The sequence below is a fragment of the Boleophthalmus pectinirostris genome, unplaced genomic scaffold (genome assembly GCF_026225935.1).
Source record: "Boleophthalmus pectinirostris isolate CB_2022bp ecotype Guang Dong unplaced genomic scaffold, ASM2622593v1 HiC_scaffold_8, whole genome shotgun sequence".
Lineage (NCBI taxonomy): Eukaryota > Metazoa > Chordata > Actinopteri > Gobiiformes > Gobiidae > Boleophthalmus > Boleophthalmus pectinirostris.
The window spans coordinates 34,208,582-34,226,093 of record NW_026571515.1 but is presented as its reverse complement, the minus strand read 5'-3'; the positions used below and the strand labels follow the sequence as shown (position 1 = coordinate 34,226,093).

Sequence of the window (17,512 nt, the reverse complement as noted above, 5' to 3'; positions counted from 1 at the left end):
CAGCTTTCAAAACAGGCTTTATTCAAAATGCTAAAATGCTGATCTGTAAAAAAAACAAAAAAACAAAATAAACTTTTTCCTCACCCACAAGAAAATTGTACACATATTGGACCATAACATTTAAACATGTTTCAAAGAAAAGAACTAAATCAGTCAAAATCATTCAAAAATCATACCTTTTTTTGTCCACTTGGCGCATGTTTCGGTAGAATCGCATACGGCATCTTCTCCACACTGTAGCGGGCCAGGCACTCCAGCACATACTGCTTATAGGCTCTCTGAAACATAAACAAAACTGATTCAACATGGGTGAAATGCACACTGGGAAACACTAGATGGCGACAAACACTCACACACAATAGATGCCCTTTCATCACATTCAGATTCCAATGTTATGACTCGGTATTAATGAGTTTTCAATGCATTCACACTTATGTATTCCTGCTGTTGTAGTATACAGTGGGAGGTGACAGTGATTGGCCTTGAGGATTTAATATATGAAGCAAGGGAAACAGAAATGACTGGAGCTCTGGCACAGAAGGTAGTTAAAGGAATCCAATTTTCCTCCCTCAGCGTATTATCTGACTTCCACAGCAGTGACACGAGTGCCAATATAGCATAGAGATGTGCTATTATATTGATCTATTAACCAGTGACTGAAACATAAAAGCCATAACATGTTTAAGTGTTTATTAGTTTATATTTTTGTAGGATTTGTGTACTGGTTTCAAATATGCTGAAAAACATTTATCACTGGAGTAGGAACAAATAATGTATATAACCAGAGGTGGGTAGAAATAAAGTAACATAATGTTTAATTTGAAGTTAATGTACTTGGAAGAGCATTAAATAATCTGGTATTTTCAAAGGATAGACCATAAAAATGGGCAAAATTAAATGTAAATGCTCAAATAATTAAATTTTCCCAGCACAAAGCTTTAAGATTTCACTTTCAGTGGAAAGAGTAACCTGTACTTTTACTAACGTTTGGTACTATTGAAAAATATATTATCATATTTTTCGGACTATAAGTCACACTTTTTTTCATGGTTTGAGTGGTCCTGCAACTTATACTCCAGTGTGACTTATATATTGAATTTTCAGACTGACAGCCATGAGAGGGCACTCTAGGCTTGTGTATCAGTATCTATTACTCCTGTACCACTGTCACTTCGCATTCTAATGCACATACCTCCTGTAGAAAAAGTCATTGTTCTGCTGCAAATAGTGAAATATGCAGCCGAAAACGGTAATCGAGCAGTAGAAAGAAAGTTTGGAGTGAGCGAGAAACTTCTGAGGGACTAGCAGATAGCGGGGATGGAGAATACAGCTTCACGGCAACCGAACAGGTGTGCCATGCAACTTTCCTGGATGTCACTGGATGAATCGACAAAGCCTGAACTTAACCAAAACCATCCTGTCAGAATTCAGAAAAGCCGGAATAATTCTGATGCTGAGTGTGACGTCAGCTACACAGAAGAGGGAGCGGCGCTCCATTTACATCATGGATCTATGGTTTATCTCTGGAGGTCGTGCAGAAGTGACACCGAGGACGAAGAATTCGATGGATTTAGTGATTTGGAGTGAGACTGAGAGTTTGGCAAACTTATGTTCTGTTGTTTATTCTATAATTATGTGAATAACTGTTAATATGTTACATTAACATATTAACGCCTGTTCAGCCTGTTGTTCTCTGTTGTGTTATTACTATAACTTGCCTTTCAAGATGAAATGTCGTTTCCTGGTCTCTGATTTTATGAAATACATTTCCCCAAAGTGGGACTTATAGTCCAGTGCGATTTATATCTGTTTTTTCTTCTTCATTGTGCATTTTTTAGCTGGTGCGACTTATACTCTGGAGCAACTTATAGTCCGGAAAATATGGTACTCAAATAGAAGTAAAAGGTGTGTATGTGCATGGTGTATGGTGTCTGCAAACAAGTACAATTTTATTAAGAAGTTACTCAAGTGAATGTACTTGAGTAAATGTAACTGCTACCAACCTCTGCATGTAACCACAAAAATGTAGATGGATATTTAAATAATTTCAAATAATGTAGACATTAAGTTTAGCAATATACATCATCCTAGTCTGTTACTTACTATACAATTTCTTATTTTTTTCTTGAACACTGAAGAGAGTTGTGTTCTGCCAAACTTTGACATAAGAAAATACACAGAAGCCAGTCGGAAAATCTTAATCTATAGCCCTCTCTCGCACACACACACACTCGCACACCCAAACACACACACACAGACTTCCTTTAGCCTTTGTGATCAGATGGAAACACATGTGCAGTAGTTACAATAGCTTCTCTGTATAAGGCAAAAGTTCATGTTATTCACACACACCTCCATGAAAGTCTCTGCCCAGACTCGAGAGCGCACTTTGAGGATAGCAGTGGTCCCTCGCTCCAGGAGACCCACGTTGCATTGAAGCGTCCAGCATTCGACGTTCGAACAAGACTAAAACACAGAGAGAAAGACAGATTGTTATTATACTTCATATTTGATAGTTTTATTGGTTTATTAATTGTGTTAATGTTGTAGAATAAATTGAAGTCGTCAGAGAGTTTTAGAAACTAGGCATAAAGCTGGAGAAGTTTATTTACCATCAGTACAGGGCCCTAGCCTGATTCATCAGCCGGTTTCACTTTGTGGAAACCGTCTGCCCTCGCAGTGTTAGGATTCGTTCGCTAGGCAGTAGACAGGTACTTTTTTATTTAACCAATCACTGCTATTTGGTTGTGACGTATGTAATGCGGGCTAACTGATATATTCAGCCTTTTCCAAATCCTGTAGGAAGAAGGGCAATAACATCTTTCCCCTTGATGAAATTCAACAAACATTCTCTTTGTTCCAACTTTAAATCCTCGATCTTGGGAATCGTTGCCAACACAGAATGTATGGCTCTTTGCTGATTGGCTGGTGCCCGAACTCGCACTTCTGGGATTTTTGCGAATGGTCTAATGCACAGGTGTCAAATATAAGGCCCGGGGGCCAGATCCGGCCCTCCAAGACCTTTAATGTGGCCCTCTGCTGATTTTCTACAAAAATATTATATTTATATTTTTTTTTTAAAATATTGTATTTTCTGCGGTGCTTATCATATCAGCGTCTCTAGCGTCTCTGTGCGTGGCCCCTCCCACCAGAGCAGCACAAATGAAGATTTGTCTCTTTCCAAACGCTCTTAAAGGACGATCGTTTTGACTGTTGACCGTGACACCCTCATCAGCAAAATGTCCAACATGAGAAAAGTGGAGCCGAGTGCAGGATTTTCCAAAAAAAATTGACTTATTCCTATTTACATACAATTTAATGTTAAAACAGTGTGTTGAAATTACATTTTTCTTAAAGTTTCAGGTTGTTCATAATATTATAATATTTTGTAAAAGAAAGAGTTCATCAATTAAAAAAGATTTCTGTAATAGATTTGTGTTTCGCTGCACAAATATTTTAACTTATTGTTGTTTTTGGGGTTTATATGCCATGAGTTTTCTGATCCGGCCCCTTTGGGATCAAAGTAGGTTGGATACGGTCCCCGGACCAAAATGAGTTTGACACCCCTGGTCTAATGTATTCCGATTCCTGACCTAGAGACCTGGAGAGAAATGAAATTGAGTCGAGGCACTAGGTGGCGCCAGCCTGGCTAACAGGCCCCAGCACCTGGAGACATGGACCCTCAACACATTGTGAATGTTTTAACATTTGGTGTTGGAAGACCAGTTTAGCACAGTCTATTCCAGTCCGGTCTGGCTGTAGTTCTTTTGTTGGGAGTATTATACCTCTGATGACATACACTAAAATGACAAGGATTGACTAAGGATACAAATTAGCTTTGGCTACAATCCTCCAATATTTACAAGTACATGTTTTTTTTCTTTTGCAATACCTCGCCTTTTAATATGCATTGCCCCTTTAATACATAAATACAAATACAGTGCATTTCTCAGTTAATCAGTAAACTAGTTGATTTTATTTTGTTATGTGAAGCACTTTGGAAATGACGTTTTTGTTTGTAAAATGTGCTTTAATATTACAGTGGGTTGGGTTACATACCAACCATACAGAATCATTTCTCAAATTTGCCGTGTTATGAACCTGGATGAGCTACTTTAAGAGGGAGAATAAATACATCCAGTACACAGGAACACTGAAACCTGCAGAGGTGAAACTAAATACAGCTCCTGGTGCGTGTATGATTAGAAGACTACATTAGAACATGGTTAAAGGCTCAGTTTTGTGTAATGTTTATGTATTCTGGTAGCACTCGGGAGTCTTTTGGATAGTTTACAATGGTTTTAGTTCAGATCTTACTTAAGCACTTAAGGAGTATCCTGGGGTACAATAACAACTTCAGAGATAGGGTGACTAAAACAAAACTCAGCTAGATCAAAACGAAGACTAAACCAGATCTAAACTATCGACTGACTAAATTCTACCAGAAAAAGCCAGCGTACCATGAATGTTACCTCTCTAACAGTAAAAAAAAGTTTAAAAACCAATGTGATCTAGGAACATATGGTCAAAAATAAATACTAAAAAGCCAGATGCAATTACATGTAAAACCATAAAAGTCAAATGTGGTAAAACAGTCGTGTTCATGTTGTAAGTTCAATAAATAAAACAAAGAGTCCAATGTTATGATCCTTATTCCACAGCCTGCTTCAAATGAACATAGAGGAATGTCATGAGACTGTAAAAATGCACTGCCCTCTGCATCATTCCAACCACAAAACCAGGCGATTGCACTTAAGACTTTAATGCACTTAATTAGGCATCTGAAGGGAAGTTTGTGCATATAGCATTTTAATAAACAGAAAAATTCTTTAAAATCGGGTGTTGGAAGACCACCCCTAAGTGTGAGAGTTTGATGGGCTTTAGTTTAAATGTGATGCCAAGTGTAGCCATCACGGAAAAAGTGGGTATACAGTGTGAAAAGGTCAAATGTACATATATTAAAAGGCTTGGAGATTTATTTAAAGAAGAGATATTATGGGTTTTTTTTTCAGTTTTTAGTAATACTATAATGTACCTACTAGATCATGAGTTTACATTTTACTTGTTGAGAACCATAATACTGAACCAAAATGGCTTAATATTACAATCCAGTACACTGACTTCCATTCAAAACAGCATAGTCCCTGTTGAAAATGGTTATGTACATGCTTGAATTTTTTGGAATAATCACACACAACAGCAGCAGTTGTCAGTTGTTAGTCATTTGATGAAGGTACAGCCGGCATTGTTCATTTTACAGTGTAGGACCCACCCAGTTCCTTTAGACTGGAGGCTTAGACAAACTTAATGAAGGCATGCAGCAGACAGAGAGCGTATCGGGGCACTTCCTCTCTCTTCTTTTATGTCTCATTCATACCACAGGAGGAGAAGGGGCAAAAGGAGCAGGAGGCTTTGAACATGGGGCAATGCCAGGATGCCAAGATGCCTCTGACCTACGATGACCTGTCTGTGAGGGGATTATGTGGTCCAGAGCTTTTAGAACTTTTAGAGTTTTTAGATACATCTACACAGGTTGTTTTGAGAATGCATTTGTATATTACATTCTTGGATGGGGGCAGCTAAAATTTGTATGGTAAATCTATGTTGTGTAAGTTGGCAGTTACAATTCTTTTGAATGATACGAAACAACAACTATAACTGATATTAACTGTAACATGTTCTGTCAACCAATAACTACAGCTGTAAAATTTTACTATTTAGTTAAAAAAGTGGTAATATTATTATGTGTGCCCAATTTCATTTGTAATTTTTCATGAAACACAAGGCCTAGGCAATAGTGCAAGAGATAGTTGTGATTTTTTCAAATAATAGTGTCTAAACAAATAATATAGCCTTTCAAGAACATTTTTATTTTTATATATTACAACAGACATTTGGCCCACGATATAATTACATTTGCCCCGCAAGATAATATGAAACATGTATTAGAGCTGGCCCGCCGGCTACAGACAGAGTATAGAGACATTATTTATTTAAAATGTTGTTATTATTTTATATTACACTTGTTCTGGATTCAATGTTTTAGCAAAACTATTATTAAACATTTATTTTATTAAGAAAAGGTTTAACATTACATATCTTGAAAGAAGAGAAATCATCCAGATGTTGTTGAAAATATTCAATAAATATTTAGTTTGGCCCATGACTTAGTCCCAGTTTTTAATTTTGGCCTCTGTGAATTTGAGTTTGACACCCCTGCATTACAACTATAGTTTTTAATCTGGATGTCTATTGTGTGAATTTTAGTTATTGGCAAATTAGGGCAAAATTTGTAATAAACTAAAGAAATAATAAAATATTAAAAGCTATCAAAGCTGTCAAAGCTCATGACTCCATCTAATTGCACAAAGACAACAATGTACTTTTAGTAATAGGACACAATAGTGGCTCTATAGAAGAAGGACCCTCAGTGCATTATTTTTATAACCATATGTTTCAAGAACCGTTTTACAACCCAGAACAAACCTTCATTTATCCAGCCACGAGACCTGCAAAAACTATGGCTGAAGTTTTTCGTTGCACATTGGGGAATTGAACCGACAACCTACCCTACCAAAGACAGAGGGAATAATGGCTTCATTTATAGAGTCCAAGCATACCATTAACAATCCTGAAACTGTGAATACATGCATTACTTGAATCGCAGGTCCCACCTCTTCAAAGCGTCGCTCTGACCCCCTCTCCCAGCGTCACTGATCCATTACTGACCACACTTAGTTCTCACAAAGAGGGATTTCTGTTCAACCATCAACTTTTCCCAGCTCACAAAATAAAAAACGCAGACACTCGACTAAAATCAAGACAGACCTCCTTTATCCTGACATGTCATTGGACACGCTTGATAAATGAGCACAGTTAGGGAGAGAGGGGTGCGTACAAAGAGGTCTTTAGGCCCGGGGCAGGTATCCACAGCGGGGGGCAGAGACAGAGGTGATACCTGCAGCTGTGGGAGAAGGGATCAATAGGGCCACTGTGAGAGGTAATAGTAATGAGTAATATGCGTGATCTCATAGTATTCTAAAAGCTCCATACTTTTAAATTTAGATTGTGGGCAGTTAGGAATTCTATGTTAAAATTTTATTTATTTTTTTTTTTATCCCAATGATTGTGCATGACATTTAAGTGATACATACACATCAGTATCATGGTTATTAGCCATATCCCGGTTATGGCAGTATTCGGGATACTGCGTATACATGCTACAGTATCCCGGTTACTATCGGAATATACCGGCTACATTACCGGTTTCTCATAACTGGGATACTGCCTTATTCGGGATACTGAAACTGTATATATGCACCATGACGAGACTGGGATACTCAAAAAAAACAATCATAACTGGGATACTCAGTGTGACAAGGCCAATTATTTTATTATATTTACCTAACCACATCGCAGCATCTACATAATTTCCAACCTTTTTCTTCCAGTGAGCTACCTTTACAAAAAGAAAATGCCAAAGAGCTACTTATTTTAGTGGTCACAAGAAATTGAGCATAGGAAAGCCTTAGATGGGTAACAGTTATATGCCTATAAAACACAGACCTTTATCCATCTATTAGTGCACAAAGTTTGGCATCAAAATTATACATTTATAATGATAGTTCATCAAATTTGAGCCATTCATTATACAATATCTAGAATTCAGAAATCCCTTGGTGAGTTACTTGGAAGGGGGTGGAGTGCTACTGGTAGCTCCCAAGCTACAGGTTGATCTACATATTGACTTTAATTTCTTGCCTGCCTGTATTTCACTTAATCACTACAGGGATAGAGAACATTGTGCTGCCATCTGAAACCCTACAGTACACCTACACCACATCAGTCAGTAACTAGAGCATCAGAGACAGCAAGGGCCTCCCCCCTCTGTCGCTCTCTCTCTCTTGTCACACCCCTGTACAGCCCCCCGCCCAAAAACCTTTTAATGTTAATGACCAAAACAGAAACGCCCTGTACCCTCTGACCTCCTAATTTAATGACATCATAGCGTAATTACTGCATCGCGAGAGCAACAAGCAGGACCCAAGCGACCAAGTTTAAAGATGTACAATGCAGATGTTATTGCTTTAAGCGGAATCTCACAGTAAAATATTAAACTTATCTTATACTGAATTACAAGCATTTACTGTTCACAAATACCTTGAAAAATATGCACTCTTACTATGAGCAGGGTCACCTCTCCACAGATCTGACCACTACCTTGACCTGGTAGTCTCTATGGAGGGAAGTTTATTGCCATGCCGTGGAATATTCCAGGCAAAGAAATAAATCTCCATGGAGAAAAGCAAATGGTAGACCCAGAAAAGTTGCATACTGTACCTTAGATATATACAACTAGCTTTGAACCTCTTGTTTTAAATGGATAAATAAATTACCCCTAAAATGTGAAGCGAGGCTACTCATTCTAGCACATTTTAACAAATTAAATTACTGCAGATTGCATTACATTACCTGGGGTCCATTGGTGTGGTGTTACTTGTAGAAATGAAAAGTGTTGGTGAACTTCTTACCAGGTTAGTTAAATGTGAGAGCTGGTTCTTGTGCACGTCCCTCTTCTCGATGCGGTGGTCACTGCCTTTTAGAGCCAGGAGTGGAGATTCTGTGGCTGTGCGTTGGATCTAAAACAAGAAGTAAAATAGATTCAATAAAGTGCAAAAGTTTAAGTGAGGTACATATTGTTTATCAATTTAGATAGTGAAAAACTAAGGAATCAGTGTTAAGATTTTGTGTTGTTTCGAACATTTTCTCTCACAAAATACAGTATGTCTTGGTAATTGTATAGAAAGACCCAGTGCAAACTCTAAAACTTGACAAATTTTTCAATGTTTAATAAATTCTTGGTTACAAAATTTGAAATTCACACAAATAAAAAATTTTTTCAAACACAATGTACTTGAAAACTAAACTTCTGTAATTGTAAGAAGGAAACAGAGCCTTGGCAGTAGTTTAGATTTTTCTTATTTTTGGTACATTCTTCTTTATTCAGCCTTTAGTAAAATCTGTCAAAGTTTTCCAATACAGTCCACCTCTCTGGCTGTCAATACTGTTCCTAATGTGAGCATGACCTGAGGCGTGTGGCCGTTAATCAAAAGCATGTGAGCTGCAGTGGCACAGTTCCCGTGGAAACTCAGTGGAAGTCACCAGGGAACGAGAAAACATTAGATCTGAGATAGATGACCCCATAACAGCCCTGTGTAACATCTGTTAGACTGCACTGATGTAAACACAAACAAGTCCACTTTCAACTGCCCACAGGATCACAACACTGCAAAAAGACATATCTACTAGACTTAAAATTCAAATCGTAATATAAGTACTGATTGGAAAGCATTTATCTACTAGTATGGCCGTTAAACAATGTTCATTAAGTTGACATATTTTGCATACTGCAGTTTGAAAATGTGCTTTGGATTAGCATAAAATAAATGAAAACGGATGCCATATTGCAATTGTATAAAGTCAACATTTATGTATAGATCTAAACTATTTGATTTGAATTATAAGCCCTCCCCTACTTGAGTCACAAATCAAGGATATTTTGGGGTTAGAAAGAATCTAAACATGGAAACAAAACAGTGAATGGTCTAGAATTCAGAAATCATATTGTCTACAACTATTAAATAAATAGTCAAAACTACTTAAAATAAGACTGCGAATCCAAGCCATTTCAAGACAGATTAATTTCAACTTCTTATGAATATAATATTTTGTTTTCAATTGTTAATTGCTATGACTACCGTGCTCATTTGTCATCACTCTGAAACCCACGGATGGCTAGTTCTGTTTTGCTGTGAGGGTATTTCTGACAGAGGTGGTCCATCAAACGGCAGGATCACACAGGGGGAGAGGAGGAGTTCAAAGCCCCAGTGATGAGTGTCTTGGGTGGGGCAGAGGAGCGGAGGAGCAGGGTGGAGAGCGTGGAGCACTTCAGAGCAGAGCTGACAGCTAATCAAACATAACCACACATGAGAGAGAGAGCTTAGGCTGTCTCTGTGTCAGGTTTTCCTCATGTGAACCCTCAGATCTGAGCAGGGTCTACACTCAAAGCAATTATGTTGTTAAAGTGCTGTGCCCAAGAACACAATTTACCCGTAGCATGGATTAGGGCAGAACGATTGTGGAAAAAAGCTAAAGTATTGGGCCTGCACTTTTTTGTGCAGAATTCTGTGTGGACTAAATGCACACTGTAAACAACTCTAGTAGCATTAACATTTGAGAGAAAACTGAAATATGAACTAATAGAAAAAGTCTATGTATTTCTGAACATCTTTGAAAGGTTTTAAATAACTACAGTTACAAGATTTTTCTTTATAAATTCAGTATATATCAGAGGTGGGACCAAGTCGTTGTTTTGCAAATCTCAAGTAAGTCAAGTCCCAAGTCAAATACTGGAAAGTCCAACTGAAGTCTCATGTCACTGGCCCATAAGTCCAAGTCAAGTCCAAGTCTTCTGCTTTAAGCTTCAAGTCATTTCAAGTCTTTAAAACAAAGTAGAAAATATAGCTTAGATTTTTTTTTATTTATATAACTTTGTAACTAAATTGTACTTTAAAAGTCAGGATATATTTATATATGAGTATTTATATAGGAGTTGTCAAGACATTTAAAAAGGAAAGACTAGCATTTCTACAAGAGTGCAAATTATTACGGTCAGAAGAAGAAAGAATTCAGATTTAAAAATGCTGAATAATTATTTTGTCATGTAGTCTGCATTGAAATGGAAGGATCATGTTCTATGTACTTCCCTCTGTTTTACTGTATTGTACTATATATTACTGCAGTACATTTGAGGATACCATATCACAGTACTTCAGTTTCATCCAAAGTAACAAACAGAGAAGTGGGTCGGACATGTTCCAGTTTGTTCCTGTAAAATTTAGCACCACATTTATCGACTGTAAAGAGCGTATTTTCTAGAAACATTTATTTTTTTAGAAGAAGCATCAAGTCTTCTCAAGTCACAGGGCTCAAGTCCGAGTCAAGTCCCAAGTCACTGACCTTCAAGTCCAACTCGAGTCCCAAGTCTTATTCCATTTTATCACATCAAGTCTCAAGTCCTACATATCGTGACTCAAGTCTGACTCGAGTCCAAGTCACGACTTGCAAGTCCTCACCCCAGTATATACTGTGATATATTGTGAAGCACTAGTATGGATCCAACCACCTAAATTTAAGAATGCTGTTACATAAATAAGATGCAAAAACAAAAAAATAATTGGTCTAAAAATCTGTGACAATCATAACGTTATTAGGTAAAAATATTTCTTCTCACATTAATCATATACGTAATTGTATTTTCAGTATACTGTATTATTAAAAGGCCTAAGCTGCAAACTAATAAACAGCAGAATGAACCAATAATTACCCATAGAAATTATTTATTCTACAGATAAGATCATACCTTATTACATAAAATGGCAAAAATTCTCCTCTATTGCAAAGATATAATAAATATATATTGAACGATAAGTCGATGTAGTCATTACGGTGACAGGCCTAATTAATCGAAAGAAGAATTTTGACTTTGTGACATCTCTATAAGACATTTCCTTAGCAGTCCGTACCTTGAGGTTCTGTGCGTTCATTTGGTGGGCTGAGGTACAGTTGATGGGGCCCTCAGTGAAGAACTCCACAGGGTAAAGCAGAGAATGCTCGTCGATGTTGAGAGGGCAGTGCAGCTTCAGGAGGGTGTGGCTGATACGACTTGGACCGTTGTTCACAAGCTAAAAGAAATGCAGAATTAGTTCATCTATTAGGTTTATAATAATACCTTAAATTTGCATCTGGGTGGAAAGACTTCATATTCATTCATTAATATTATAGACCAATGTTCATCTTCTTTTTCTTAAAATCGTGGAACAAATACTAAAGAAAGTACTGTGCTACAAAAAATTGACACGGCTTTCAGAACACTATACTGTAGGGGCGGGACGAGATACAATTTCCACGAGACGAGACGCGAGAATGGATCTAAAAGAACGAGACAATACGAGATTCTGACATTATTTAAGCTATAACAAATACATTGTGCAATTCAGTTCACAGTTTTAGCCTCACTAGTTTTGATTTACTTTATTTATTTCTGATTATTATTTATTTATTTATTTATTTAATATTTTTGCCATCATTGTAGCTCTGCTTTTTAGGACTACACATTCTCAAAAAATGTTTAACTTGCCAGTGCTATTTTTTTCAAACCAAAGGAAAAAAATCTCACAAGATCATTTTTAGTATGTGTGCACAATCATGTGGCAGTTTTGTCTTGTGAGATCTTGTGACACGAGCTCTTGTCCCTTCCCTACAATACTGTATTGCTTCTGTAGCCACGGCTGCCCTGGGGGAGAAAGACAGAAGCAAGGCTGCCAAACTGCGGCATTGACTCCGCCAACCACCACGCACTCAATCATAACACATCCATTAATAAGACAAGGTGATGAAGTGAATTGCCTAAATTTTGTTGTGACAAAAGACTGCACTGGCTGCCAACTACCAACCACTTTTAAAAGTCTTACAATAAAGTCTTGCATAATCCATTCTTCCTACAATAGTCCCTGCAAACCAATAGTAGGAAATACCTCATAGATGTGTTCCACAGCAGGTCCGATGTCCTGCTCCTGGCCGTAGCTTTTGGTCACTTTCCAGTTGGCCGGCGGGAAAAAGACCTTATCAGGCCGAGACACACTTTAAACAGAGAAGGTAGTCAGCACATGAGTGAGGAGTATTAGTGAGTAATTCAGAAGCAAGAAATTCAATTTAAGATCAAAACAGGAATACTACAGAAGAAGTAAAAAGTAAGTTTTGATAAAACTGTATTCTTAAAAAAATAAGTGTGTGCCACCTGCTGGTTTCCATAGAGATATTATTGTTTTGCGTAAGCATTAAACTGCCTGTCTTACTCCAGACTAAGTTACAAATCAGATCTGTGGAGAGGTGATCCTGCTCACAGTAAGAATGCATGTTTTTTGCAAGTTATTTCCAAGGATTTTAAAACATGCAAGTAAAAATATAAAACGTGTACTTCTTGATAAAGCAATAACGTCTGCATGGACACAGGCAGGTGACAGACCCTCCACAAGAAAAGTTACATAGAGTAGCTTTAATGCAGCTTTCTATTGGATTACAGCCAGCCTCTAGTACAGAACAAGTGTTTCTAATGAAATCCCACATTTCCTATAAATGAGGCTACCCCAACCTTTAACTCACCCTTGTAAAATGACATCTGCCTGGACAACCACCTCCAGCTTGTAGGTCACCACCTCGCTGTGGGAATTATTCTCGTTTTTACTGTGGAGGGAAAGAAACGGGCTCTGATTAATTGTCAGGTCCAGTGGGGGCGTACAGCTAAGCAGACTGCACGTGTACAGTATTTAAGGGGCTTTATGGAGGGGGGAAAAATACCTGCGAATCTGTAAGTCGAACTGGACAGTCTTGTGCGTGTCCTTTAGTCTGGGCACTGTAAAACGTAGCCCCTCCCACATCTGCAAAGGCATTCAAGGAGTCAGCACAAGTCAGCAGGATTTTGTGTCACATATGCAAGTTCCAAGGCTAATTAGAGTCAACATACAGCACAACCAGTAAATCTTACAAGTAAATGCCATGGTCATTCCGGACACTTAAAATTAGTAATAAAAAACACACAGTTCCCAACCTTTTTGAATCAAGTACAACAAAAGAAAAGATTTGACTTGATTCCACATAGTACCAGGTATAAAATAGGACTATTCTAGGTCTAAAATGGGCTTATACCAGGTAAACTGAACTACACCAGAGAAATCCACATACCACATGAAGGCACTCACTACAGTTTGAGAACTACTGTCCTGGATGCTGAACATGTGTTTTTAGTGTCAGTTAAGTTACCGTAATAGTGATTTTTAAATAATTGGATTTAAATTGTGGTTGTACTCTGGAAGTTGTACATTTCTTAGCTGGTACTTGGTGTGAAAAGTTTGAGAACAACTGCCGGAGTACACTGTCAGTTTGTTTTTCCTGTAAAATCTGTCCCTGAAGTCCAGAGCCAGGGGATGACTCAATCATGAACTCAGCTATGCAGGAAATAAAGGCTTGCACTTCCTGTCACCACACTTCCTGACATTTTTCTCTCTCTTCCCCTCTCTCCTTCTCCCCACTATCCTCTCTCCCCCTCTCCTCCTCCACTATCTGCCTCTTTCTCCCCCCAACATTTTTCCTACTCTTGCCTTCCCCTACTCACTCTCTCTGTCTCTCGCTGTCACTCTTTCCCCCTCCCACCCGGTCTCTTTCTCTTTAAACTCAAGGACGACAAGGATGACATGAACTTTTCCCAGGACAGGAAACAGAAATGCTCATCTCTTTAAAATAAATGACTTACGCTGGTGCCTGACTTCATGGGGTTTCCCAGTTCACAAGTCAGATATCTGGTCTGATTCTCGGTGTTGTAGCTACACGTAAGCTGGTTCCGGCTCTGAAAAAAAACATGCAAAGCAATTTTTTTTTTTTGAACAATAATGCAGGATATATGTATACTGTACCATGTAATATGACCCATTACTTTTGAATATTGTATTGTATGATCTATATTTTAACAAATTTACTTTTAGGGAGTCTATTATCCGATTTTGGCAAATTACCTACTCCATTTTATATAATAGAATATTTTACTATTATTTTTTATATATTTGGTGTTTAATTCTACTGTAAGAAGCTGTGACTTTGATGGACATAAAACACATACTTTATTTTGTACTTATAGACAATTAATTTACCATGAATACAAGTGCAACAAGGAAGGATATAAAAAATGTGTCACTGTTTGGTTCAGTATTTTCCTATTATATCTCTCTTCAACTGTAATAAACATATGGACTAAGATGCCACAAACAATCCAGCAATATTTCCAGCTGTTTTAAAATAAATGTACAATATATTCACCTCATTGTTCCTGGCGATCCCAGTGTAATCAGCTTCAGGGGGCAGGACCACATAGAGCTCGGCCTCATAAGCCCCGCCCTCTCCTTCATTTCTGGCGTTGAAAGTCAAGGTCAGCGCGTTGTCATCACCCAGGTACACTTCTTTACGATCACTAAAAGAGACAATTTCTAACGTTAAATGACATAACATAATTCTACAAAGCCCAAAGAAATTAAGGAGGAAGCCAGGTCAGAATTCTGTGAAAGAATTTGCTGTTACAGTGATAAAATACAGATGTTTGGACCAGATGTGTGGTTAATATCTCTGTAGTTAATGGACCTATCCACATGAAGCAAAAATGGGCTCAAAGTTTAATGATTTTTCTGTCAGAAAAAATAATTAAACTAAATGATTTTTTTTTCTTTCACAATAGAGCATTAAAAAGTTGAGTCTTAGTCTTGATACACACAAGTTAAATTATTGTTGGTTAGACTTGCAGTCACAAGTATGGCGATAGTCTATAGTACTTAGTACTTTAGAAGAGTAGTCCAAAAACATGTATTAGTCTACTATTTAGATAATAAAGATTTAAATGGAACAACAGTATAAAGGAGAAATGAGTGATTGACTGAATAAGATATAATATTTTCTGGTATTTATATGTAAATGGTCACATTTTTATATAGAGCTTTTCCACCTTCAGGGCACTCAAAGCACTTTACAACAAGAAACCATTCACCATATCACACACACATTCAACACCAGTGTACGCAGACACTGGGGGCAAGGTGGGTTAAGTGTCTTGTCCAAGCTCACAACAGGAGTATTCATCTGTGGGAGCTGGAATTGCACTGCCAACTTGTGGATCAGTGGATCAGACCACTCAACCAGTAATGTTTATTTATTTCATTTATTTAATGAGACCAAGACAACGCAGGATGGGTGGCAGTAGCTCAGTTGGTAGAACGGTTAAATCATTTGCGGTCTGAAGGTTTGGGGTTCAAATCCCACTCTCGGCATAAAACATCATGGGTTGAGTGATCAGATCCACTGACCCACAGGTTGGGCTGGTGTGATTCCAGCTCTCACAGATGAATGCTGTCATTGTGTCCTTGGGCAAGACACTTAACCCACCTCGCCCCCAGTGTCTGTGTACACTGGTGCATGTATGGGTGTGTGAATGGGTGTGTGGTTCCTTGTTTTAAAGTGCTTTGAGTGCCTCGAACGGGGAAAAGCGCTATTGAAAAATGTACCATTTACCACAATTTACATGAAAGGAGAGATGCATTGTACATCAGGTTGTAGCACCAGTGCTAATTTCCACCTGTAGTCCCTGGTCAGGTACCAGGCTACCAACTGTTCTTCCTGGAGACCTAGTATGTAGCATGTTTTATGTTCATATTGAGAGTGGGATTTGAACCGCAAACCTTCGGATCAGTGGACAAACGCTTTACCAACTGAGCTACTGCTGTAAACCTATATGGACTGTTTTGATTGTTTTTAATCCAGTCCAACTGATGGCCAATTAACTCTGCTGATATTTTTGGATATGTAGGCAGATTAAATGATTCACAAGTGTAATCTGTCCTCATAAAAATACATTGTATTCCTATTACTTTTTCTGCATTAATAGTTTTTGAATGATAGTTTTTGCGAGTGCAGTTTGGGTCAGATGGACATATGTAATAGTTTTGAGCATTTACCACTCGACTCCAGCGCAAGGCACAAGATCTAGACCCAAACTTACATATTTGTGGATTTTTCGTATTAATGTTCCTTACAAAAACAGTGATCGTCCATAGATTTATATATAGCCTCCTGCAACCCATTTCAAATCATGACATCATATTGTAAACCATCATGAAATAAATATTGATGCCTTCCTGATTTAAATAAATAACTATAATTGGAACTGCCAAAAATGGCTGTGTTCCACCACTAAAATGCATTGGTTAATTCGCCTTAAAGGTTTTCCCTATTACTTAAACTTTTCCAGGCTCGTAAAACTGTTATAGGTGCAAAGTAACAGGCCATGGCGATGTACAGCTCCTCCTCGTTGCTAAGGCGCAGTTCACTTTCCATGGAAGGCTGAGGCTAGAACAATGCAGGGCCACACAGATGATTTTAATTAGGAGCCGCTCATGAGAAACAGAATGGAAACAGAGAGAGTGCTTCAACTAATCCTGTACTGGCCAGTGAAGGAGTTAGCTTAGACCAATTCAAACTGCATTCAAACTGACAAAAAACTAAGGTGGTCAAAAGTAGAGACAGACCGATATTGAGCTGATATTTGGACTTTTTTGCATATCGGTTATTGGCTTTAAATCTCCAGCACGGGTCGATATTTTGTTTTGGTCAAAAATATACACAAAGCTTTATTTAGACACTTTAATTAGAAGAGAAAACTGCACAAAATATGACTACACAGTTCCATTATGGGTTTGTGGTAAAAAAAATAAAATAAAAAAAAAAGGGCTGTGGGGAAGTTTGTAGTAAAGTTAAATTACTGATGTACTACAGTATGTAGTACATCAGTCCTACATATCAGTTCTAAAATATCGGCAGAGTTTATCAGCAATCAGTTGCTCTGGATTCCAAAAAA

General features: G+C 37.8%; 1 protein-coding gene across 1 annotated transcript in view; it reads right to left on the bottom strand.

Annotated features, from left to right (window-relative positions):
* Nucleotides 1–17,512, bottom strand: part of itga5 (integrin, alpha 5 (fibronectin receptor, alpha polypeptide)) — an 89,730-nt gene that overhangs the window by 6,508 nt on the left and 65,710 nt on the right. The window contains exons 20-28 of the mRNA XM_020929643.2: nt 14,932–15,082; nt 14,372–14,464; nt 13,420–13,499; nt 13,225–13,305; nt 12,597–12,702; nt 11,586–11,744; nt 8,532–8,639; nt 2,353–2,466; nt 177–278 (exon numbers count right to left, since the gene is read on the bottom strand). Of these exons, the coding sequence (XP_020785302.2) occupies nt 177–278; nt 2,353–2,466; nt 8,532–8,639; nt 11,586–11,744; nt 12,597–12,702; nt 13,225–13,305; nt 13,420–13,499; nt 14,372–14,464; nt 14,932–15,082 (994 nt within the window). The remainder of the gene's footprint in view (nt 1–176; nt 279–2,352; nt 2,467–8,531; nt 8,640–11,585; nt 11,745–12,596; nt 12,703–13,224; nt 13,306–13,419; nt 13,500–14,371; nt 14,465–14,931; nt 15,083–17,512) is intronic.